The 26,812-nt window shown below is 35.8% G+C and overlaps 1 protein-coding gene across 1 annotated transcript in view; it reads right to left on the reverse strand.

Moving 5' to 3' along the window:
* Positions 1–670: 670 nt before the first annotated feature.
* The window catches only part of CDKL3 (cyclin dependent kinase like 3), an 88,688-nt gene continuing 62,546 nt past the window's right edge, over positions 671–26,812 (reverse strand). The window contains exons 11-14 of the mRNA XM_044664688.1: positions 24,698–24,860; positions 23,774–23,871; positions 6,034–6,061; positions 671–733 (exon numbers count right to left, since the gene is read on the reverse strand). Of these exons, the coding sequence (XP_044520623.1) occupies positions 6,035–6,061; positions 23,774–23,871; positions 24,698–24,860 (288 nt within the window). The 3' untranslated portion in view covers positions 671–733; position 6,034. The remainder of the gene's footprint in view (positions 734–6,033; positions 6,062–23,773; positions 23,872–24,697; positions 24,861–26,812) is intronic.

Here is a 26,812-nt window from a genome sequence, read left to right on the forward strand (position 1 = left end):
CCACAAAACTTATTTTTTGTCTTGAATTTGGTACTAAGGATTGGTTTTAAGGCAAAAGAGTGGTAAGGGCCAGGCAATTGGGGTTATAAGTGACTTGCCCTGGATCATATAGCCAGGAAGTGTCTGAGGCCCGATTTGAACCCAGGTCCTCCCAATTCCAGGTTTGGCATTCTATGCATTGAGCCACTTAGCTGCCCCAATTTATCTATTACTCTTTTACTCTCTATTACTTATTCTCCCAGGCTCACAACTCACAATCTAAGTGTCATCTTTGATTCTACTCTCTATCACTGCTCATATCCAATCAGATGCCAAATCATTTCTACCTTCATAATATCATATACATACATATATGTATTTACATCCTCTCCTCAGACACTGAAATCATCCTAGTGCAGGTCCTTATCACCTTATACATGGACAACTGCAATTACTTGCTGGTTGATCTCGGTCTCAAGTCTCTCTTCACTCCTCTAGTCAGCAAAGCAATCTTCCTAAAATGCAGGCTGATCATATTACTTCCCTATTTAATAAACTCCAGTGCTTCTCTATTCACAAATAAACATGCATTCTAATGGAAGACATGAGTACATATAAAAGTAGATAAAATATATATTTACACACACATATACATCCCCCCAAGTACTTACAACGAAAGTATTTTCAGAGGGAGGATACTTGTAGTTGATGTGGATCAGGAAGAACTTTATGTGGATGATGGTGCTTGATTTACCTTTTAATGGAAGAGAAAGAGTCTATAAGGTAAAAAGGTAAGAAGGAAGTTCATTCCAACTATGGTGTTGTGAGAAGGGAATTTGTATTTTGATTTGATCAATCAGGGATTTAGACTTCCCTTCCATTTGTTTTGAATTTGGGTCAATCAGTAACCAGGGAATTGATCCTACATGCACTGCCCACCTGGGTGGTGCCAGGCTAATTGAGAAATTGTGATTGGTTCCTGGGGGGTGATATAGGAGAGCTAGTGAGTGTAGTGAGGATTTATGAGACCCAGCAGGAAGCTGGGGGTGGGTTATTTCTGAGACCAAGATTCAGAGACAGACACTGAGTTGTTAGGCTCTGGATTATTGGGCTAGGAAATTCTTCACCTCCTTTCTATATTTCTCTTATTTTCTTTTTCTTACTAATAAATCTAGCTATTAACAGTCTTGTGACTTAAGGATTAATTGCAATTTTGGCGACCACCCATTCTAATCATTACAGTGTGGAGTCAGGAGATGGAATGCCATGAGTGAGGACAGAAAGTCAGTTTGGATGGATTGAACAGATGTAGGAGAGAAGTTCTGTGTTACAAGGGCAGGAGATGTGGAGATAAATGCTATATCATGCTTTGGGACTCATTTATGAAAGAAGATATTCTAGGACAGTGATGGGCAAACTTTTTAAAGAGGGGGCCAAAGGAAAGGAAATGCTCATCTGTCAGTCTGTTTCTAAGGCAACTCTTTGGAAATTTCATTGTATTTGTCAGATTAGGAATAATGTCACATGACTGGATGGAACATTTTAGGGGGCCGCATCTGGCCCACAGGCCATAGTTTGCCCATCACTGTTCTAGGACATAACAGATAATGGCCACTAGCACCTTGATGGAATGATGGTATAGACCTCAAAGGAAGAGAGGTTGTTGAGTGATGGTGGTAGAGTCTGGATTAAGCACTAAGGAGCACAGATTATTCCAATTCCTCCTCCACTTTCATGACCATTGAGTTGGAGCACATGAATGAAAGTGCATTCAGTATCAGAAAGGACGAGTAGGGATATGAGGTCATAAGGAAGGATTCAGGTCTCACTGAGTGCCCAAAGATAGAAGGAATAAGATGATGTTTAGCAGGCACTTAAGAGAGCATGACAGAAGGGGAGAATAAATCTAGTGGGGAGCATTGCTGGGTAGCATTAAGGGGGAGAGGAGTAAGAGAGTAGGCAGTTGGGCATGGGTTTATACATAAGTATATAGGAGTTCAGAATCATTGAAATATGGAAGAGTGTGAGGATATGAATATGTTAATCATTAAGGAATAAATGCAGGCAGAGTCATTATGGTTGGAGAGGGGTCCATTGAAGGAGGGAGATGGTTAGAAACTGTTTTAGGTTTTCCATTGAGATCCACCTTGAGTGAGTCAATTTTTTAGTGAGTAGAAGACACAAGTGGAAAACACACAGCTAGACATATCTGGGGAGTGCAATGGATGCTTAAGACTGAACAAGTCAAAGCTAGCTTATTAAAGCCCAGTGATGTTCCAAGGGCAGAATTCATTTTTCATGCAGGTAACTACAAATCCAGCATTCTTTCTACAAAGAGGTTTTGGTATTTAAGAATGGAACATGGTACTTCATTTTTTTATTATGAAGATATTTTATTTTACCAATTACATGTACTAACAAATTTCCACAGAAGTTTTTCTGAAGTTATATGATCCAAATTGTCTCCTGTTGTCCCTCCCCCTCCAAGAGCTGGCAAGCAATTCGATCTGGGTCATACATGTATTATCATGCAAAACTTAACTCTATATTATTCATTTTTGTGAGAGAATAATCATATAAAACCAAAATAAAAACCACATAAAACCAAAATTAAAAAATTGAAGTGAAAAATCATGCTTTGATCTACATTCTGCCTCCAACAGTTCTTTCTCTGGAGATGCATAGCATTCTTTGTCATAAGTCCCTCAGAATTGTGAACAGGGCACTTCATTCAAATGGCAGCCTGTGGCCTGGCCATACCCCATTTTGTGGCATTCAGGTCTGCATGCTGCATTTGAGGAAAGACATTAGCCATTTGCAGTACATTGGGATAGTGAAGAGACAAAATATGATGAGATATGTGTTGACTGAAAAAGGGAAAATAAGACTGAGTTGAGGAAGATAGGATAGCTGTTCAAGTAATTGAAGGATTGTTAGACAGATGAGGAATTAGAATCAATCTGCCTGAAGGCAACATGAGAAGGCTAGGTTTGGGAGACAGAGGACTAGAGTTCAAATTCTGGCTCTACTGTTCATTATTATGTGATTTGGGACAAGCCATTTACCTTTTTGGTCTCAGTTTCCACATGTGCAAAATGAAGAGATTGGAGGAGACAACCTATAAGGCCCCTTCTAGTTCTATGATTTTATGATCCTGTGCTTGTCTCCAAAGGATAGAATTAGGAAAAATGGGTGGAAGATGTAGAGAGGCATATTTAGTCTCAATGTAAAAACAAAAGCTTTCTAATAATGAGAACTATCCAAAAGTGCATGAATTAACTTAGAATGTAGTGGGTTCAACATCAAAGGAGGTCCTCAACAGGAGGTCGAGTTTGTCAGGGATGTTACATAGGGATCCTGCTCACCTAAGGGTTGGATTCAGTGACCTCTAAAATAATTTCTAAGACTACTTGTAATCAGTACCTCATCACATTCCTCAGCCCAAGAAGCTGAAGCAAATTGCTTCACCAGAGAAATATTATGAAAATGACTCTTCCATCACTTCCATAAACTGCCTATCACAGATAATTTCAAAACTTTAGTTGCTTTAAATTTTTAAAATTCTTTTAAAAGAACCAGGAGGTTTTTTTCCTATCCACTTAGCACATTATAGTATTTTACAGAGAGAAATTTTTAAAAACTGCTGGTTTCCAAAAGTACTTGGCAAAATATTTCAAAAGGAAGAGAGTTACTGTAACCTTAGGGCACTATCTGCTACTCTCATACTCAGACTTTCATTTTAAGTTTCAGGTGTCTATTGACTATCCCTGCATCCCAAGATCAGGAAGAGATCGCCCCTAGCAGGCCTAAAATAAAATGCAGATCAAATGTTATCCAGTCCATCCAAAGAATATAGTGTTTTACATAGTAGCCATCCCCTTAAAAGGACTATTTCTTGAAAAGCTATTTTTTCATAGGAAACTATATAGAACACTGCCTATCACGTCAGGTTTGGTTGAGGTTCTGGTTAGTTTTGCTGATTTTTTTTCTTTTATTATTCTTTGTTATAAAGAATGGCTCTGTGAGGGCAAAAGGAGTATATAAAAGTGAAAATGATGTAAAGAAATAATTATTTTTTAAAAAAAGATATGTTTCAGGGGGCAGCTAGATGTTCAGTGAATTGGGAGCTAGGCCCAGAGATGGGTCCTGGGTTCAAATGTGACCCCAGATACTTCCTAGCTATGTGACCCTGGGCAAGTCATTTAACCCTCATTGCTTAGCCCTTACCACTCTTCTACCTTTGAACACACTATTGATCCTAAGACAGAAGGTAAAGGTTTTTTTTAAGGCTATTTCTCAGAAGCCTGTTTTGTGATTTTCCTTTATTACTGAGTGGGAGTCTGTGTTTGTGTGACTAAGTATAGAGATGAGAATAGTGTCCTTCTCACATTTTTGTTTATTTTAAGGTGGCCTGGCTTAAGATAATTCTCAGCAGAGAGCTCTTGGAACTGATTGGTCATTTGTAACTTATATGGAAACTCAGCTCTGCAAACATTTATTCATAAGTGAAGCAATGGTAAGAGGATATCTAGATGACATCTGAATGAAATCAAATTACCAGGCCCACAAGAATTACATGCCAGGATTCTAAAAACTTTATTGCTTAACCACAGTTAGTGATCCTTAGAAAATTGTGGAGAAAGGGAGAAGTGCTACAAACTTAAACACAAGCAATAGCCTGATTTTTTTTTTAAAAAAAAAGTAACAGGATGGAGTATTCAAGCTATAGAACAGAGGCCCTGATTTTGATTCTTGACAGATTTCAAAAACATGCTATTCTGTTTATGAACTTTAAAAACAAAATGACCTCTTCTGATTCTGTGATTCTCCAGAGGGATTAAGTGTTTAGGAAACCTTCTTGGACCATGAATTCAATAAAGGTTTTTATCTTGATGCTGCAAATGTTTAAATAACATTTATCTGTCCAGAGATCATAGGGTCACAGACATAGCAACTTTAGTGGTCATCTAATATGAACTCCTCATTTTACATATAAAGAAATCGAGGCCAAAGAAGATTAAGTGACTTGCCTAGGATCACACAGGTAATAAAAATTAGAGGCAAGATTTGAGCTCAAGTCCTTTGGTCAGTGCTTTTGCCACTGAACTCCACTTTCTCCAAATATTTATGGTTAAAAATAACAAAAAAAGAAGGGGGCAAAAAAAATTTGGAATTACAAATTTTTTAAATTGTGTTTCTTAGGTTTCTTCCTGAAGAATGTAAAAATGGAAACTATATTTCAACCCTCTGATTAATTCAGGGATTGGATATGGGAAGGGAAATAGAGCATTTAAATATAGGAAAATATTTTGCCATTGTGTAGAACTGATACTACTAAACGGTGTCTTCCTCTTTTGGGGGATCTTTCCTGAAACAGATGCAAACAGCACTGAAGATAAAATCTTATGACACTATCATGGTTCTTTGTATACATATAATTAAAGAGCAGAACAGATGGTAAACAATTCATTTAAAGTGATATACCCTTTAATATGACCTAAAGTGTTGCTGTTGTCCCTGGAAATTCATCATCCTGAATGAGGTTTTAACTCAGTTCCAGCTTTCCTCAATGCCTAAAGTGAGACTAAGCAAGCTCAAACCTCACCCAAATAGCAGGAAACGCCTACACCTCTCAAGGGAAAAAATGCAGCCTGACAACATATTTTGACAACATGAACTAGGTATATGTAGTCAAGACAACCAATTGGAGAATGGTGGCCTTGTGGTTACTGAGAAGGGTTAATCATCACGATTATGGGGGAAGGAATCCATGCTCATGGTAATATTCTTTGTCCCTCCTTCCTCCACTATACACATGCACAAAGAAAGGCACTCCATGTTTCTTTGTGTCCAAAGTACTAGGCAGGATGGAAGAAGGGAGAGGAGTGTGAATCAATCAGGTCTCCCAACAAAAAGCAGTCAATTCTCTAAGCAGTTGTTAACTGACTCTAGTCTGGAATGGGCAGAGCTTCCAGAAGAATAATGATTCTAGTTTTGGGAATTTAATCATTGTTTTTGAAAATATATTTGTATATCAGTTTGTAAAGCACTTACCCTATTTCATTTGATCCTCACAACAATCCTGGGAAGAAGGCAAAAAAAAGATTATCTTTATTTTACAGACAAGGAGCCTGAGATCCAGAAGGGTGATATGGTTTTTCCAAGGTCACACAGCAATAAATGGCAGACCTGAAGACTAACCCAGAGTTTCTGATGAAAAGGACCTACCTGCAGAGACACCTTTCCCAATTATATCAGGAATTTGAGAAGTTCATTTCTCAGAGTTAGGTCACATTATGTGTGGCTAACAGGGAAGGTGGACATGGAAGAGAGGAGGCATGCTACATCATTAGTTTGTTTCCTCTTGAAATCTTCTTTCACCAAAAAAAATCTATGCTTTATCTGCTCCACTTCTTAGTTTCTTTCAAGGAGATTATGGATAGTAAAGTGAATTTAGCATTCTTTATTACTTGTCTGTCATGAATCATTGGTAAGTGGAAATTTGCAATAGGATTTCAACGGTGGTTTATGCAATATAGGAAGATTAAACCAGCCAAAAGACTAAACATATATTCATTTTATAAGCTGTTAAAAAAGCAAATGTCTCTTAGAAAGTTCTAGAAACTGATACTTTTTGGTGGATCTGTGGTCTCATTCATGTTGATACTCCCTCCATGATGTAGACTGCAACCCAGTTAAGCCCTCTTGCCTTATGTGACTCTTGCCCACAGCATGTCTAACAATTTGGAATCGCCTAGATTTTCTGACATCATAATGCTGAGAACCATACTAATAGAAAGGTATTGAAAGGGTAAGGACATCTTATTAAAACTGCCTAGCAGTAGAAAGGATTACCACATGTAAGTTCAGAGTTCCTGGTCATTGGAGAAGTTCAGATGCCAGATGAATCTCTGTTATTATAAAAGGGATTTCTGATTTGGGGTGTATGTGTGGAAAGAGACTGATTATACTAAATGGCTTTCTAGGTCTAAGGCTTTATGATTCTAAGAGGAGGAAGAAATCAATAGAAAGAAATGGTTGGGGAACCTCATATCAGAATGAAGACTGGGTATCAAGACTATTAGATTAGACCTGAAATGGGAAATTTGATTGCATTGGTTTTGTTTGTATAAAAACTTTTTAATACAATGAAAATTATTCCTTTTACATCTTTTATTTGTTTTCTATCTCTTGCTTGGTTTTAAATTCTTCCCTTCCCCATAGTTTTAACAGGTATACTATTCCTCATTCACCTAATTTACTTATATCACTCTTTGTTTAAATCATATACTCATTTTGAACTTATCTTGGTATAGGGTATGAGATTATTGATGTAAATCTAATTTTTGCCATATTGGTTTCCAATGTTCCCAGAACTTTTTTTGGTCAAATAGTGGGTTCTTATCCCAAAACCTGGGATCTTCGGGTTTATTAAACATATATTGATGAGGTCATTTACCTCTAGTCTATTCCATAGATCCACCCTTCATCTCTTAACCAGTACCAGATTGTTTTGATGAGCACTGCTTTATAGTACAGTTTAAGATCTGGTACTGCTAGGCCACCATCCTTCACATTTTTTTTCATCAGTTCCTTTGATATTCTTGATCTTTTGTTCTTCTAGATGAATTTTGTTATTTTTTCTAATTCTATAAAATAATATTTGGTAGTTTGATAGGTCTGACACTGAATAAGTAAATTAATTTGGCCAGGATTGTAAGTCATCCTATCCATGAGCAATTAGGTTTTTCCAATTGTTTAGATCTAGTTTTATTTGTGCAAAAAGTGTTTTGTAATTGTGCTCATATAATTCCTGTATTTGTCTTGGCAGTTAGAGTCCCAAATATTTTATATTGCCTAGTGATTTTAAATGGAGTTTCTCTTTCTAACTCTTGCTGATTTTTATTGGAAATACATAGAAATGTTGATGATTTACATGGGTTTATTTTGTATCCTGCAACTTTGCTAAAGTTATTTCCATTAGTTTTTTGGTTGATTTTCTAGGATTCTCCAAGTACACCATCATATCATCTGCAAAGAATGATAGTTTAGTTTCCTCATTGCCTACTTTAATTCCTTCAATTTCTTTTTCTTCTCTAATTGCTACTGCTAGCACAGAAATGGGAAATTTGAGTATAGGGATGTCAGTCCTTCCAATAAGTAGATTAAATGGCTACATCCTAGCTCCCAGGAGAACATATTTCTGGTCACAGAATCTGAGATTTAGAATTAGAAAGGATCTCAGGAATCATATACTTTATCTATGTTATCATGGAACACAGGTCATCTAATTCTAAATCAGTGCTTTTTCCCATTATGCCCTGTTGCTTCTCTCTGGATTTCTAAATGCCTTCAAAGCCAAAGGCAGACATATATAAGTTCTACTGTACTTTGGCCATTAGAAAAAACAAATTTCTGAAGCCAGTATTTGGTTTTATCAAAGACCACAAGATCTTGTTTCCTAACCCCAAATTGCTCATGGATATAAGTAATAAAGCTGGTCTCACCTTTAAACTTAATTTTCAAAAGGAATACTATCAGAGTATTGTCAGACTAGTTATTCAAATCATGAAAACCATCATTATGCATACTTTAAAATGTAGTTGCAGCAACATTTTCAATTGGATAATGTACCATTTGTCCAAAAAATTGGGGCATAATGACCTAAAGTAAGGAATAAACTGAAGGATCAAGTTGTAAAAGAAGTCATGCTTCAGATAAGAGTTCTTAAAGGTTATTTTTTAAATTTTAAAGAAATCATTCATATATATTTAGGAAGTAAAAAAGAAAAAGACTCAAGGGAAGTTTCCAGTAGTAAATGTTGAAAGAAAATATGTATAGAATGAAATTTGGTTTTATTCCTACCTATATACATACTGAGCCTAACTGGACCAATGCCATGGTTAAACATCAGAAGGTTCTAGAACCAACTCACCCAAAGTTAACTATTTATACTTTTATCTCTCATATATATAAGGAACTCATGCTATAAACAATGTCATACCATTCATCTCTCTACACACGTAACTTCAGGAAGAGAGCAAAGTGACTTCATTGTGAAATCAGGGGTAGGAGGTGGGCAGGAAATGGGTTTCCTGCTTTCTCCAATCTGTCTTTCTTTAGAGAAGGCTGAAGCTATTTGATTGGATTGCTTTAGCTTAGGTTTGCAGGTAAGAGATTCTTTGCTAATCATATTCATACTTGAGGAATGACACATTAGTCATGGGAAATGCTACAGAGATTAGAAATGTGAAGGGGTAAGACATACAAAATCAAAGATTGTCCCTTTGGGAGTCAGCTTCAAGCAAGTTTTTTTTCCCTGTCTCAATAGAACTCTGCACAGTATCTGACACCACTGATCACCTCTCTTGATATTCTTTCCTCCTTTGGCTTCTATGAAACATTTTTGTTCAATTGTTTCAGTCAAGTCCAACTCTTCATGATCCTATTTGTAGTTTTCTTGGCAAAGATACTAGTTTGCCATTTCCTTCTCTAGTTCATTTCACAGATGAGGAAACTGAGGCAAACATGGTTAATTAACTTGCCAGGGCCACTCAGCTAGTGTAATAGGCTGGATTCAAACTCAGGTCTTCCTGACTCCAGGTCCAGTACTATCCACTGTGCCATAGCTCCCTGTCTATGATACATGGTTCTTTCAACAAACATTAAGTCTCTTTTGTAGAGTAAGCACTGAACTAGATGTTAGAAGTAAAACTAAATTTTGGATATGACAGTCTCTTATTGACTATATCATCTATTAAATAAGAAACCAGGTCAAATAATATTTTTGATAAGTGAATAAGAATTGCAAAACCAAGCCCTATGTGAAGTATGACAGAAAAGGTCATCCTCCTCCTCACACTGTCACTTTTGCAGGCTTATCTTCCTCTCTTCCATTAAATGAATATTGCAGATTTCCTCTTCTTTGCCCTCTTTTCTCCTTTATCTACACTTACTCATTTGATCTCGTTCACTCACATGGGTTCAATGATCACCTCTCTCTGCATATTACTCCCAATCTCCATTATTAACTTCTCCCTAGAACTCCAGTACCAGATTTAAAAATTTTCAAATATACTGTCAAAATGTCCCCAAAACCCTCAAAACTCAACAGGGACCAAATGGAGGCCATTTTCTTTCCTGTTAAATCCTTTCCTTACTTTTTTCTATTTTTCTTGATAACATACTATAACCTCAGAATCTCCTTTGCACCCTACCATTCCTTCATCCTTCTATCAAATTGCCAAGTCAACTTGAAGCAGCAAGGTACCATTGAGGGAAAAATAAGCAGACACAAGTTCCAAGTCAAATACCACCTGGACCACCATCTCTACTTGGGCACCTATGGAGATGGCCTAGAATCCTAAATCGGAGAGTCTTAGGAATAGCAGTGCCCCCAAACTATCATACTTGTTTTTAGCCTAGCATCTATTGTCACTATTGAGGAAGAAGGGACCCACTTTCCTCATCATCAGCTGCTCACCGACCACCATCAACAGGCATATAGGCACAATATTATGAAAGTAATATGGTCTGAGAATGGCGGCACCCTTCAGAACTCTGGTCCTGCTTCCAACTCAGTAATTACTATGGGATATGGCTCCTGTAAAGAAAGGGTAAGCCATCCTTACCATCTTTCAAGCAACTGCCACCCACAGGACAGACAAGCCAGCCTTATAGGGAACCGTCAGGGTACCCTGAAGGAGAGAAGGGTAGCAGAATGTGGCAGACAAATACAACTACCACCACCATCATGTAGATCACCATCTCCCCTCAGACCCTAATAGAGATGTTCCAAGACCATGAACCCAGGAATCTTTGGAACAGCAATGCTTCCAGTTCAGTATCCATAGCCATCATCCTGAAAAGCAATCACTGTAGAGATGCAGCTGGCAAATATTCCTGCAGGTGTTACAGCCTTATCTCTTGAAGCACCCCCCAAAAAAAACCTGTCATTGAAGTCCTTGGCACTGTCAAATGGTTCAACATCAGAAACCGACAGCATTTTATCAGCAGGCATGATATTAAAAGAAGAGGCAGTAACATTTGCTTTGCCATAGCATAGGATGTTTCCATCTAATTTGCAGCTGAAACCTTCCATGTGTCTTTACAATGAGAATGTGAACTTGAGAACATGAACTGTCTTACTTTTCTATTTGTGTCTCCAGTGCTTTGCACATATTAAGCTTCATTCGTTTATTGAGTCCTGATAATTTTTGCTTCTAAAATTTCTTTGGAATCTTCTCTCCTCCATATTCATTGCTACCATGCTAGTTTAGGCCTTCATCATTTATTAACTTGACTTTTAGTTATCAGAATACTTCCTGTCCCCAAATCTCATCCTGTTTTGTCCCATTTCCATGCCTTTACTCATACCATTACCCAAGAAAAGAATGTACTTTCCCCTATAATACATAAAATGAGGAATTTGACTGGATGGTCTTTGAAGCATCTACCAGCTCTAGATCTATGATCTTATGAAAATGTCATATCTACTGAAGTAACTCCTTTCCTTCAAAACTTTTTTTAAAAGTCAAGTGTACTATTTAGTTGCTCATGTTAAAAATGATGGTGCCATTTTTGACTCTTCATTTTCCTTCATATTTTGTATCTGTTTATCAAATTATCAGTTCTATCACTACTTCTTATATTCTTCCCTAACTTTCCAGTTCTACCATCATAGTAGTGGTATTACTACTGTATTAGACTATTAAAGATTTATAACAAGTCTTGCTACTTTTGATGAATCTGCTCTCCAATCTATTCATCGTATAGCTACCAAGAATTAATCTCTTTTGTGCACACATCCAATCATGTCATTTCTATACTCAAAGATATTCAATGCCTACCAAATAAAATTTATACCCTTTTATCTGGCATTCAAGGCCTTTTTCAGTGTTACCACTCTTAACTTTCTAATTTTATCTCATAGTATTTCCCTCCATATCCTATATTTATATACTCAGGTTATCAAATATACCTTGGGATTTCCCACCTTTTTGTTTTTTCTCACTTTGTTTGCTGTACCTATAATATCCTCTATCTCTTTTTGCCAGTGGAGTTTAGACTCTTTCTTTCAAGCCCAACTCAAATGCTACTTTCTTCCTTGCTCCTATTGGTCAATAATGGTATTCAGATGGCTATGTACATATGTACAAAGTACAGATTATGGTGTGAACTAGGGATCCTAACACAAGGAGGCACGTCTGACCTCATAACTATCATTGAGACCTAAGGAGATAGAAACTAAGGGTGAAATAAGGCTATGAAAGGGTTTGTGCTTTCATTAGATAATTAGATAAAAGTGCAGGTGTATGAGGAAATTCAGAAACATGAGAAACATGGTGGAAAACATTTACATGAAGATCTTAGGAGAAACAAAAGTAATAGTGTTTTGATGCCATACTAGAGACCACTTGGATAAAAGGGGGAAAAAATCAAGTGAAACCTTTGAGAAATGGATCACAGATTATATAGTACACTCTATCTTTTGGGACTCTCCTTGCCAAAAGCAAAACAGCCAATAAATTCTTGTTCTTTAATGATAATTTTTGTGAATTTCCTTCACTTGAGGTCCCTGAGCTAGATGACTACTTGTTGGCAATATTTTATCAGATCCAACTTGATTCTTCATTAAGTAGAGAAATTACATGACCCTGGAAATCCTCTCCAACACTAATTTAAAACTTCATTAGAAAATTCTGTAAGGTTCTATATATTAAAATCATAAATGGGAACAACATAAAACCATGAAATTTTTTCATAGAATCATTTATGGAAGGGGCCTCAGGAGCTATCTATTCCAACGCACACATGGAATCCCAGCTCTGTACCCAACTATTCTGCGTAACAAACTCCGAGAGGAAAATCCACTGCTTTTGGAAGCAAAGTCACCTAATTCCACCTAATTTAATGTCATATGCCCAACACAGAGCAAGTACTTAACAAATGCTCATTAATTGACAAAATAGGAAATGAGGTTAGTCTGGCATGATCCATGTTTAATGAAGTTGTGCTAGCTATTTTTAATCAATGCTTCTTTTTCTAGAGAAGTACTTTAAAAGCCTTAAAGCATTTGTCTGTGTGTATGTGTGTATACATATATATATATATATACACATGTATATATGTATGTCCGTTACTTAATCCTTTAAATTCAATAGCATGGTATTAATAATGACTTGTTAACCAGAAGTTTTGTTTCTTCTCAATTTACATTGTCACAGTTAATGAATAAATTAATTTTTTAGTTCTTCAATGACCTCATGAAATTCAATAGGTTTTTTTAATAGGCTTCAACTTTCCTTTTTCTTTCTTTTTTTTTAATGAATGTTTACTTTCCATTTTTGAATGAATATATGTATTGGTTCAAAGGCAAAAGTATGGTTAGGGCTAGAGTAAATGGGGGTGCTTGGAGTCACACACGTAGGAAGTGTCTGAAGCCAGATTTAAAACCAGGACCTTTCCTCTCTAGGCCTGGCTCTCAATCCACTGAGCAACCTAGCTGCCCCAGCCTCAACATTGCTTTTATCCTTTTGTTGCATTTGATTCTGTCAACTTCTTCCTTCTTGATACTCTTCCCTTCCTTGGTTTCAGAGGCATCACACTCTTCTAGTTCTCTTCTCTAAACATTTCGTCCTCTTCAAACTATCCAAGGTATTATATGGCAGGTATTACCCAAGGTACTATAATTGGTCCTCTTTTTTCTTTCCACCTTCTCTTTTGACAATCTCATTCACTCTCATAGCCACAACTATTCTCTACATGAATAACTTCCAAACCTATATCTCTAACCTTGACCTCTCTTGGGAACTTAATTCACATTTCTTTCTACTAACTGGTACATTCCACCTATACCTCAAATAAACATGTTCCAAACCATATTTACCATCTTTTCCTCCAACTTTGCTCTTTTGGCTACCATTTTTCTCTTTGGCACTAGCTAGCATTCATCCAGTTGCTCACATGTGTTACCTCTGACTCTTCTTTCCCCTTGATTATTCAAATGTAATCAATTGTCAAGTCCTGCAGAGTGTGCCAGAATCTCCATAATACCCTTCATATCTATTCATTCCTCTCTTACTATCCCTGCCACCCTAGTATATGCCTTTATTACTCAGACTAATACAATAGGTCTTCCCACTTCCTTTCATCCTCTACTTCAGTCTATCCTGTGTATTATTGTCAAACTAATCCTTCTTATAATTTGTCACTGTTCTGCTCTCATTTCTTCAGGGACTTTCTAGTAACTATTGCTTGAGGAGTAGGTTTAACTCTTCTGGCTGGCTTTAAAGATCCTCCACAATCTGATGCCACCCTACCATCCAGTTTGATTTCTAGTCTCTGGAAACTTCATGCTTTCCATTTTTATTCTTTATGTCTAAGAATGCCTTCTCCCCTCCCTATACTAATCTTTTAAATCTTTTAAATCCTAGTTCATATCCTACTAGCTCTAAGAATCCATTCCTGATTCCTCTCCTTCCCCATTCTCCAAATAATCATCTTTCCCTCCTTGAACCTCACATAGTATTTTATTTGTATTTCTTCTATTGATGATATATTATTTAATTTCAGAGTCATTCAGGTATATAAATGATTATTTGCCCTATTTTGCCAATTAGTTCCCCCAATGGAAAACTAATATTTGCCTTATGAGTATGACTCTCCAATTATTTGAATAAACATTTTTCAATGGTTTAGAGACATCTTAGCCTATTTATAATATCATATAGAAGGAAACATTCTTGTGGGTACTTGTAGGTACTTTATATGCTACAACATTGAGTACAGAGTTAGGCCTATGCTGTTATTCAGTCATTTGAGTCATGTCCAATTCTTTGTGACCCCATTTAGCATTTTCTTTTCTTTAAAAAAAAACACTTTTTTTTAATCCTTGCTCTGTCTTAACAACTCTAAGACTGAAGGGCAAGGGATAGGCAAAGAGGGTTGCCCAGGGTCACACAGCAAGGAAATGTCTGAGGCCAGTTTTGAACCCAGGTTTTCCCAACTCCAGGTCTGGCTCTCTCTCCACCTAGCTGCCCTAATTCAGGATTTTCTTGGCAAAGATACTGGAATAATTTGCCATTTCCTTCTCCAGCTCATTTTATAGTTGAGGAAATTGAAGCAAATAAAGTGACTTGACCAGGATCACATAGCTAGTAAGTGTCTGAGGTTGGATTTGAACTCGGGTCTTCTTGACTCCAGGCCTGGTATTTTATCCACTTTACCATGCAGCTGCCCAGGTCAATAGTGCAGATGAAAATAAATAATTCTTGATTATTTGAAGTTCCTACATACCCCATCTATTGCTTCTCTTCTCTACCATCCCTATATTACAAAATGAACTCAGTCTGGCATAAATTTCTTTCTATAAATACATATTGTTATTCACAATTTAAGTGTTCTAGTTGATTGCAGAAGAGAATCATAAATTGTCAGAGCTGTACATTCATTTAATCTAATCAGCTCCTTTTGTCATTGGGAAATATATAGGATGTAGCAAATATTTACAGTAGGCATTCTAATGCAATTCTTTTCTTTTTTAAACTGTGGAACCTAATGTATTGTTTTGCATTTCCTGAAGTTCCAACCTGGCCTAAGAGAATGGAGCAGACACAATAGTAGCCAATGACTATCTTCTTTAAGCAACCCTAGGCATAATTTAATCTACATTATACTTGTACAACGGTTTAAATGTCTTGAAGTGGATATTTTTCATTATGGATTGCAAGTAGCTAATTAATTACCTCAATCACTTGCTCATTCAAAATGTAGTGTCCAGAGGCTAACCCCATAATAATAGTTTCTTTGAGAAATGATTAGTAGTGCTTATGTTTATAATTATAAATTGATATGCTGAGTTAACCCAAATAGGTTCACCTTACCATTACCTTTTGAAAAGTACCTTTAAATAAAATTACATTCAATCCTATCAAGTATAGTCTTTACAATAAAATCACATTTTATCATTGCCAAAGAGTTTGTATGATGACACATCATTTACATTAAAGTTTTTAGATCAAAAGCAGTTTCAGGACAAGATCCTATTTTACATAATAGGGAATGAAATCATGTCCATACAGGGTTCTCAAGCTTTTCTTAGACTTAGGAGATCGTGAACTAAAAGGGAAGAAAATCAGTAAAAGGTTGTATCAGGCAATAACTTAGGCAAGTATTAATTTCTTGGCAGTTACTCTAACCAGTCATCTTTAAAAATTGCCAGGGATCCTTATTCTTAGGATTTGAAACTGCAATATGACAATTTTAAGTGCAAAAAAAATCCTCATACCTTTAATTATCATACACACATAATTGAAAAGTCACCACTACCAGTAAAGATACCTGATCCTATGGTTTCTGCACATGGTAAAGATGTGGGCAGACTGGCAGGCTTCTACTATTGTATATTTCCCTTCGAATACTCTTAATTTTCCATGAACAGAATTCTTACCTGGCTGCTAATGCTAAGAATATGCCTATTTGGAAGGACATACCATTTACATGATTTCCATTATTATTAATCCTAATGAAAACTTTGTATTGAAAAGAGATCATAAAACAGTACTAAATGAAACAATAATTTCCTCTGTGAATACAAAACTCTTTCATTTACAATTCCAAGAAGGCAAAGAAGTATATCACAATTCATTTTATAAGCATACACATTATTTACAAACTGCTTAATGAATAAATTTAAGGTACTAATTACTATTTGTTGCACATCAGTTTTATGTTGATCTATACCACAGAACAGAAAAGATAATTTGGTTTCAGCCATAGAAGGGCACACAAACAAGTGGGTTTAAAACTAGGCTTTCTGAGTCACTGAAAGGGTAAGTTAGGCAAGTTCTTAGCCATTTATTAAACATATGGTACTCTTCCCCCTTAATTATATTCATCAGTATGTGACAAAACTGGGTCAGGAGAAGTAGGGACAAGTGCTTTCATATGTATCATTGCTTTCAGTGTCTCAAATGATCTAGTGCAATCAGCAGTGATTCTTACTAGTACTCCCCCACATTTAAATTTTTTATATACTGTGAGAATCATCCTGAATCTCAATTATCTGCCTAAAGAATCAGATATAGTTCTGAAAGAACATCAGAGAAGATAATTTTATTAATGCTTTAGGAAATTCAGTTTTGCTTTTTGGTGGTGTGTTTCCTCTGGATTTTAATAACATTTTACATGAATTACTATGTGAAATAATAATAGGATTCTGCATGAAAATTATATGTAGTCAAAGGGAAGATCACTCACAGTTTTGGATTGTACTGGGAAGTATTTAAGATGATACTAGAATTTCATTTAGATTTTATACCATATTATTTAAAATATTTTATTCACTTTTATTATTGAACACCAGAATATAGATTAATCCATGGAAATTGTAATGTGTAATTGTTGTTTTGGGTTTTTTTTTAAGAACAATGGGTCAAATATTCACTAAGTACTTACATGTATTTCTGTAAGCCTGATCATCCTAAAACAGAATTTGACTTTTAGGATTTTGTGATTATCAGAGGGCAGAAATCATCACTAATACAGTATGTATTAGATAGCAGGATTTGTGTCCTACTGAATAATCAAATAAGTAAAAAAGCCAAAAAAACAGAAGGTGACATTATAATTCCATTTCAAAATATCACATCTGAAGGAACAAGTAGAAAACAGTGAATTTTTTGCTAACAAAACAGAGAGAGTTGGTTGGTGTTATTCAGATGGCTGGCTGGCTTTGCAGCTCACATTACATTTCAATGGTACACAAAATAAAAAAGGAATAGATTTTAATATTAAGGTTGCCAAATTCCTCCCTTTTTAAGAGTATTTGGATACAAAGGCACTACCCTGAGAAAAATCTGTTCATCTTCAAATTCTTCCCCTCCTTCCTAAAATTACAAACCAAGCTAGTAAAAACTAGGGATAAGAATGGAAATTATCTGATGTCAAAACCCTAGATGTAGTATTATTAAATTATTTATACACTACTAAATGATTAGTATGCTGATGGGGCCTGGAGACCCTAGAACTGTGTTCATTTGTGTTTTCCTGCATTTCTATCACTTAAAAATCTACAGTATGTTTAAATGCTCTTCTAGTATTTTCATGTGCAGAAACAAAAGCTGTGTTCCATGCTTGTCAGTTCTATTGTGTTGCTTAGCAATATTTGATGCTTCCAGAAATAATGATCTTACCGTATCAGGAATTCAGGAACTTTTTCTTCCTCATTACTAAAGGCCTGAACCAAAGCTAAGTATGACCACAAAGTTGAGTAGATGATCAAATCCTGTAACTTAATGTAAGCTGCAGTTTTTTTTATTAAGATGCACCTGTTAAGCAGTTTTTATAAATTAATGTTCAAATTAGGAAAATATGAATAATTTATTGATCAGTAAAATTTCAAACAAATCTAGGTGAATATACACATAACGATACAGGGTCTAAGATATATCTGTAGAATTCTCTAGTCAGCATCTGTGTATATGCAATGTTTATAGAAAAGGATTATTTTTAACCATACTGGAAATCCCTGAGATTTCAGCTGCTTCATTTTCTACTCTACATCTGGCAGGTTCTTCTTCCTTTTAGATTGTGCAATTCCTGTATTCTAAAAAGTAAATATAAACAGGCCCTTAATTGAGAGAATACTGATTCTTTGGCCAATTGAAGACAGCCAAAGAGAAATTTTAAAAAATATTTTGTACTCATGGGTTATTGCACAGACATTTTATGCTTCTTGAGGACAGGGATTATATCTTTTTTTATCTTTATCTCCCCATCGTCTAGCCCAGTGCTGTGTGCATAGCAGGTGCTTAATGTGTGTTGAATTAAAGTGAACAAGATAAAAGTGATAAGCAAAATATCTTTATCATTAAAATACAATTTAAGGCAGTCATTACTATGGGTTCTAGACTTCCTCTCACCTGTCAGTCCGTAGTTAGGTGCCTAAGGACTCAATGAAGGTTTTTAGGTCCGAGGGCCCATGGGGCTTCAACACACATTTAATAGCCTGAGAAAGTTAATGCACCTTCATACAGGCCCATATCTTTAGAACCAAATATAACATTCATTTTATAGATGAGGAAGGTGATTAGATGATTCAAGATAATACAACATTAGAGCCAGGATCAGAACAAATAAATTGTCATTCTTCCTTGGGGAAGGTGGGGAGAGAACAGAGAAGATCCAAAAAGCATGTGATATTCCCTCTTCACTCTGAAATGACAAACTACAGATCTAAAAGTATCCAAATTTTTTACGTTTTCTTAATTTCAACATTAATTTATTAAAAACATTGAAAAAGAAATAGTCTTGCATCAGTTTGTTACTAGTGCAAACATAGTCAGTTGCTTGGAACTGCCTTTCAAAGTGCAGTGCAAATAAACTACAACTTACATCAGTGACCTCTGACTCTTTGCAGTAAAATTACAACTTGTATAAGGTCACTTTTTATGTCAGGGTTTTCAAATCATTGAAGGGAAAAGAATTCTCCTTCCCTCCTTCTCCTGTTTATACTCTATAGACACTTTTGAAGACTTTTAATCACCTCTTCTTCTGAAAAGTATAGAAATTTAGTTCTGTGGAACATTATTGGACCAAGGTATTATAAACATATTCATCTCACCACTAATTTGTTGCACCTTAGTTTCATACAACTGTCCTTTAATTTATCTACCATTCTAAAAATGTGCAAATTGAGTTTATCACAAAAAAATACCATAGAATAAAAGACATCCATTTCATTTAAAACCAATTTGAATTTTTTTGGTAAAAACTAAAAAGATTCCCACCAACAAAGTCTCTTGTTCCATATGTAAGCAGGGGACTGAACAAGGGAAATTCTGATCAATTGAATCTTTTCAGAAAAGGTGGACCTGCTCTCTGGTCTCTTGCTGAAGGATGTGCACTTTGCTGAGATAAACAGACACTCCTGATTGGTCCCTGTGGACAGAGTGGGAGTGAGGGTGCATCAAATATAACTGAAATATATAAGTCAGGAGAGACTGCTGGCTCTGTGTTCTCTGAGAAGAGCAAAGGAAAATAGCTCTGCTCTCCTCTTTGAGGCTCTTCTTTTTTGTACCATTCTGAACACTTTTTCTCCCTTGGACTTCAAATAAGACTACCTAGGGAGGGGAATTCTTTTTCTTGCTTTTTCAATGAGGGAAAAGGGGACTGATTTAGAACTAGATTTTTCCCCCTAAGGAAAGAGACTTATTAATTATTTTCCTTTTCCTTTTCTTTTTTTGCTTTTGCTATTAATTCTTCATTTTAATGTTGTTCATCCCCAATTGTTCTGGGTTGGAATGGGCCCTTCAGGTAGTAAGACAGGTAGTAACCTATGAGAACTTTTTAAAATGTGGTTTCTTCATACATATGTATTTGGAAATGAGTATAATCTCCAGGCTGCCAGCTATGTTAGGTCTGGACTCTCATAAAAGACTTAACTAGGAACTAAGAAGTGTGCTGAATGGATTTTGCTGGGAACTTTTGCATGGTACTTTGGAGGCATTTAACAATCATGCCATGTGAAATCTGCTAAAACTCTTTAGTACAGGCATTGAAATGATAACGCTTGAACCTCTCTAGAGTTATTCAGAATGGGGAATGGGGAAATACAGGAAAAGCACCCTCATTTTATTTGTTAGGACAGCAAATAAACTAGGGGAAGAGTGTAGAAAGGGGTTGAATTGAATCTCTCTAGTCCACCTAATGAGACTATAAGGTGTGAATCTGTCAGAAAGCAGTACCTCTGGTAGAGCTGGACATGTGGTCTGGCCTCTTGCTGAGGGGCATTTGCTTTACTGGGATGACACTGTGAATCTTAATCGATCCCTATGACTTGAGAAGTTGTGCCAAAGATGACTGGTCAGTAAAAGACAGAAGGAATCACCCATTTTGGGGTCTATAATTAAAGTGAGGCAAAGAGATTTTTCCCAATTTCTTTGGGTCCACTATATTCATTATACTACCACTAGAAGATAAAGGCCTTTTGTGGGATGGCTGAACAGATATTTCACACTCACTTCCTTACAATAGCTAAGCAATCCGCAAGGTCCAAATTTCCTGGTCAGACAGAGCATGGCTTTCTTTAGTCTTTAAGGATGATCTTTGTGGTAGCCTTTTCCTTTGAGAAGCTATTTCTCCCTCTGGCTACTGTCTAAAATTGGAATTCTGAACTTGTAAGCCACAAAATTGGCAAAAGAACCAGAAATATCTGCTTCTCAGGATTGCTAGTTGCTGACCATGATGAGGGAAGGAAACAGACTAAAGAAGGCAAGAGGAACCCCAGGTTTTGGCTCAAGCTTGCCTAAACAAGTATAGCCAATTGCCATTGTCATATGTTTCTCAAAAAGCCACCATTATCACTGGGTGAGGAAAGAGAAATATATCTTCTTCCCAGAAGTTCAAAAGAGAGAGAGTGCTGGAAAAGTCCTCAAAAAGAAGAGCCCCAGGGGGCAGCTGGGTAGCTCAGTGGATTGAGAATCAGTCCTAGAAACGGAAAGTCCTAGGTTCAAATCTGGCCTCAGACACTTCCCAGCTGTGTGACTCTGGCCAAGTCACTTGACCCCCGTTGCCCACCCTTACCACTCTTCCACCTAGGAGCCAATACACAGAAGTTAAGGGTTTAAAAAAGAAGAGCCCCAAAGATATGGGTGGAGCCATTTCCCTTTGCTTTCCTCATAGACCACAAAGTGGGCAGGTTCTCCTGACTTGAAGTTGTTGATTATCTTTGGTGCAACCTCTACAGTCATTGGGATCAAACAAGAATTTCTCAGTTATCCCAGAAAACTGCACATTCCTCAGCAAGAACCAATAATGCATGTCTCTCTCATTGAAGGTGCCCTTTCTGTTAACATTTCTGTCCAGTAACTTCATCAAGTAGATAGAGGCAGTCAATTGATCAAGATTTCTCTGATCAGGCTCCAACTGTACACAAATTGGAAATGAGATTTATAAAAAGCACAAGACCTTAAAAGCACATGGCCCTTAGTACTACAACTTATCCATGTTGTAAAGAGAGAAAACACCCAAGATCTGAACCTAACAATAAAGCACCTGTGTGGAAGATATATTGGGCTTACCTGGAACAATCATAGAAAATATGCTCCTGTTATAAAGTAACCTTGGACAAAAGGCATCTCACAGATGCTGAGTCCACATAGCAACCATACACTGGAATAAACAATGTGGGATTTCCCTTAAATAGAGTAGGATGTACAGATTCATCCTGGATTAGACCTCTCTGAGTTACTAAGGTATCAATAGACTGGTCTGACCCTCAACAAAGCATGTGTGACTCTTCCGTATGTAAGACAAAGAAACCATATTTCATTCATCTGGATTATTTGCTGAAATACTTTTCCTACTATACTAATGTTCCATAAAACAATTAGCCTAAGGAACTTTTTTATAAAATCCTAAATTAACAAAACAAATAATTATAGACTCTCATATTTGATAAATAAATCAAAGAATGTTCAACCTAATTCTAGAAAATCAATAAGATTTGTAGAAATAATTTAATTAGGGAATTAAGGAAGTTAGGTTGGAACTTTACTGGAACAGTCTAGACTGTGGAAAGGTAGGATGACTGTGTTAAATGTGTTAATTCTTTGGCAAAGATCCACAAACAATACAAGGATATGCCTATGAAGCTTTGAAGGGAGAGGAGATCCCATAAGGAGAATCCAAGTTTTGCTTGTTTAAGTAAATACATTAGAAAAGGAGGCACCTGCCTATACAAGGAAGTTGATGTGACTTGTAGAACCCTCTGATCTCAAAATGTCTTTAGCATTATCTTCTACTCTGAGAGATTCATTTCTTAAGGTTTAGAAGAATTTTAAGTCTTCAAGTATCATCAAATAAAATTCAAATACCCTTTTGTAGGATAATACTTCATGGGGAATACTGAGAGCTAGCTAAGAAAAAATTCTTCCATGAGAATGGAACACATGGCTAAGCATTAGGGTTGGAATAGAAGGGTTTGATTTTAAAGAGGAGGAAGTGAGAGAGTTACAAAGATAAACTTTGGCTCTTTAATAAATATGCCCAGGGAAAACCTGATCATAATTTACTCTATTCTACATGTCTTCTACTATAACTTATCAGACTGTATGCATCTGTAACTTTAAGTATGCTATTTTCCCTGGATACCACAAAATTTATAACAATCTAAACATTTTTGTTATAATTGTGGCTGGAAATCACTATGCAATAGTAGAGACTGTGTCATCAATATTATTATCCTTCAGTACTTAAAGGATCTATGATTTTATCAGTGTGAGTCCTTTCTCTATCAATTCTTCCCATGTCTTACCAAATTGTCTTTATGAGCCCCCAAAAATTCATTACTTGGTGGTCAACACTCTAATAAAGAACCACCCTGCCACTCAGCTAGACTGGTCCTCAGACAACAATATATATGCTGCCATCAACTCCTATCCAAAGTCTTTCTTCCATTCTAGACTGACCAGAATTTTTCTCCACAGACATAACCTTTGAGAACCCAGGATTACCTCCACATCACAAAAGGGTCATTAAAGTAAAGTTTTAGTGGAGGAATTATTTATTGATCCAAGATAATGATGATAAGTTTCCACTTTAAAAGAATTTGGGATTTGTCATTTTTATTCAACTTTCTAGCTGAGGGCTGACTAAATTTATACATTGAGTCAAGACAGAAAATACTCAAATACTTATTTGAGGATTCTAACTAGACTGACCAAATGTATACACTAATTTAAGATGTCCAATAAGAATGTCTTACTAATAACTAAGTAGAGAATAGTTTTACCTCTGGTTTTTCCTGATTTTGATCCACATTAAGTAAAGTTGGTATTTTAGATGTATCAGTTTTCTTTTGTTCTCTCTTCAGCACCTTTATCTGTTTAACTTTTATAAAGAGACAGAATCATTACTATTTATAAGCCCTAGCCTGAATTTCTTTTCCTTCTTACAGGTTTCACTAGCCAATTCTAATGCATGTAAATATCTTTAACTTTCAGTTCTTGGTTTACTACCAAAATATTAAAACCTAATTATTAGTCTTGATGGAAAATATGCCAAATAAATTATTTTCTAGAAAACCACACCAATATGCTGCCAAATATAAGATACAGGCTATTCCTTTGTAAGCTCTGAGCCAAATTCTTAAGTTCAGGAATGTGTTTCCTTGTGTACTGTCCAAGCATAACATAACTGCTGTTATAGTAACTTTTCACTAGATGTCACTGTTCTTTGACAAAATAAAATAAATACTATTTCATTCAGAAAATGCTTGTTAGAGACCTCAAGTCATTAATTCTCAGCATTTCTTGAAAATATGAAGTAAATATTGTATTCCCTCTACTGGGAGAAGGAAATTCAGTAAGGCCATTTGTTCCAAATCATCTGATAAATAAAAACCTAGATGAAAACCTATACCATTGTTCTATATACCTTGCCATATTTAGCAATAAAAACAAAGATCTAATAAGAATTCCATCTTTTAAAGCTTTTCCTAACTCTATTTTAAAGTGTGATCAATGAGAGAATATTCTAATTCAAATTTAAATATGACAAAATCCTACCAATTAAAAATTCATAGAAGTTTGAATTTCTTGACAATTTGTAATTTTTTTCAATAAGCAACACATTTAAAATCAAGGTATTGCTTTTTAAAAAAATCTTATCAATACTGCCATTTGAATCTTTACAAACCTAAGAAACAAATGTATACCTTCCATTACTTTCATCTCTTTTGATTGTATTGTGAAAGGCAGCTCTGGGAAATGGATCTCTTTCTTGTCATTCCTTGTAAGATTCAGTTTCCTTTTGTTCCCATTTGCTGTTTGGTCATTTTGAGCTGTTCGCTCATGAAGAATGCCCTTCTCTGTTTGATTCTAAACAATAACAACAACAAAAAATATGTGTGTATGACTATTCAAAGAATGACAGAAGAGATCCCAAATTAGTCTTCTGTCTCCATAAAAGACTGCATAAAAATCACTAAAATAGCTTTTTTATTCTTAAATCAGTTCAAAGAGGACTTTTATTACTTATCACATTTTTCTGTGTTAAGAAGATATGGTGGAGAAAATAAAAGGAAAAAGGACAAAGAAAAAGTTAAAGCGAAGACAAAATGTAGAGCAGTTTTAACTCCAATAAATATTTTTTAAAACTAAGGTTTTAGTATACTGCCTATTATGAAAAAAGGATATTTTTAATGGGAAAGAAAAGGTAAAAAAATTATGTGTGTATGACAGTTTAGAAGTCAGAAACTTTTGTTTTTAAGTTGTTTTCATTTCACCATTATACAAATCACTTCAATTTTGAATAGCCTGATTTTCCTACGTGTGATAATAAGTAGATGTACGTTTTGTTAATTTTTTCTATAAATTTTTTGTAACTATTACACAAAATCCAGTTAGTAATAATTTTAGTGAGAGAAACCAAAAATAGAGCTGATCTGTGTGAAATTATCCTAAAATCCTAGGTTTAAAACCTTTTGGATAAATTTTAGGAAAAGAAAATCACCAATACCCCAAATCAAGAAAGTGGAATTTTTGGAGAAGATATCATAAGGATGCCTGCAGAAACCACACACTGCATCAAAAGATCCAGAGTGAACTTTGGAATATAATGAACTGAACTAAATGGGGCTGAACATAATTATTCTAAATGGAAAAAATTCTTATGCCAAAGGGGAGTGCCTCCAATTGGCTTTTTTTTTAAACATTAATATTCATTTTTAACATGATTCATGCTCCTACTTTCCCCTTCACCCCCCGCATTCCCCCCACCCATGGCCAATGCACATTTCCACTGGTTTTAACATGTGTCATTGATCAGGACCTATTTCCAAATTGTTGATATTTGCATTGGTGTGGTAGTTTCAGTTCTACATCCCCAATCATGTCCGCCTCAACCCATGTGTTCAAGCAGTTGTTTTTCTTATATGTTTCCTCTCCTGCAGTCCTTCCTCTGAATGTGGGTAGCGTTCTTTACCATAAATCCCTCAGAGCTGTCCTGTGTCATTGCATTGCTGCTGGTACACAATTCCATTGCATTTGATTTTACCATAGTATATCAGTCTCTGTTTACAGTGTTCTTCTGGCGCTACTCCTTTCACTCTGCATCAATTCCTGGAGGTCTTTCCAGTTCACATGGAATTCCTCCAGTTTATTATTCCTTTGAGCACAATAGTATTCCATCACCAGCATATACCACAATTTGTTCAGCCATTCCCCTATTGAAGGACATACCCTCCTTTTCCAGTTCTTTGCCACCATGAAAAGCACAGCTATAAATATTTTCATACAAGTCTGTTTATTTATGACCTCTTTGGGGTACAAACCCAACAATGGATCAAAGGGCAGGCATTTTTTTATAGCCCTTTGAGCATAGTTCCAAATTGCCAGCCAGAATGGTTGGATCAGTTCACAATTCCACCAGCAATGCATTAATGTCCCAATTTTGCCACATCCCCTCCAGCATTCATTACTCTCCCCTTCTTTCATTTTAACCAATCTGCTAGGTGTGAGGTGGTACCTCAGAGTTGTTTTGATTTGCATTTCTCTAATTATTAGAGATTTAGAGCACTTTCTCATGTGCTTATTGATACTTTTGATTTCTTTACCTGAAAATTGCCTATTCATGTCTCTTGCCCATTTATCAAATGGGGAATGGCTTGATTTTTTTATACAACTGATTTAACTCCTTGTATATTTGAGTAATTAGACCCCTGTCAGAGTTTTTTGTTATAAAGATTTTTTCCCAATTTGTTGTTTCCCTTCTGATTTTGACTTCATTGTTTTTGTTTGTACAAAAGCTTTTTAGTTTAATATAATCAAAA

The sequence above is a fragment of the Gracilinanus agilis genome, chromosome 2, assembly GCF_016433145.1.
Source record: "Gracilinanus agilis isolate LMUSP501 chromosome 2, AgileGrace, whole genome shotgun sequence".
Classification (NCBI taxonomy): domain Eukaryota; kingdom Metazoa; phylum Chordata; class Mammalia; order Didelphimorphia; family Didelphidae; genus Gracilinanus; species Gracilinanus agilis.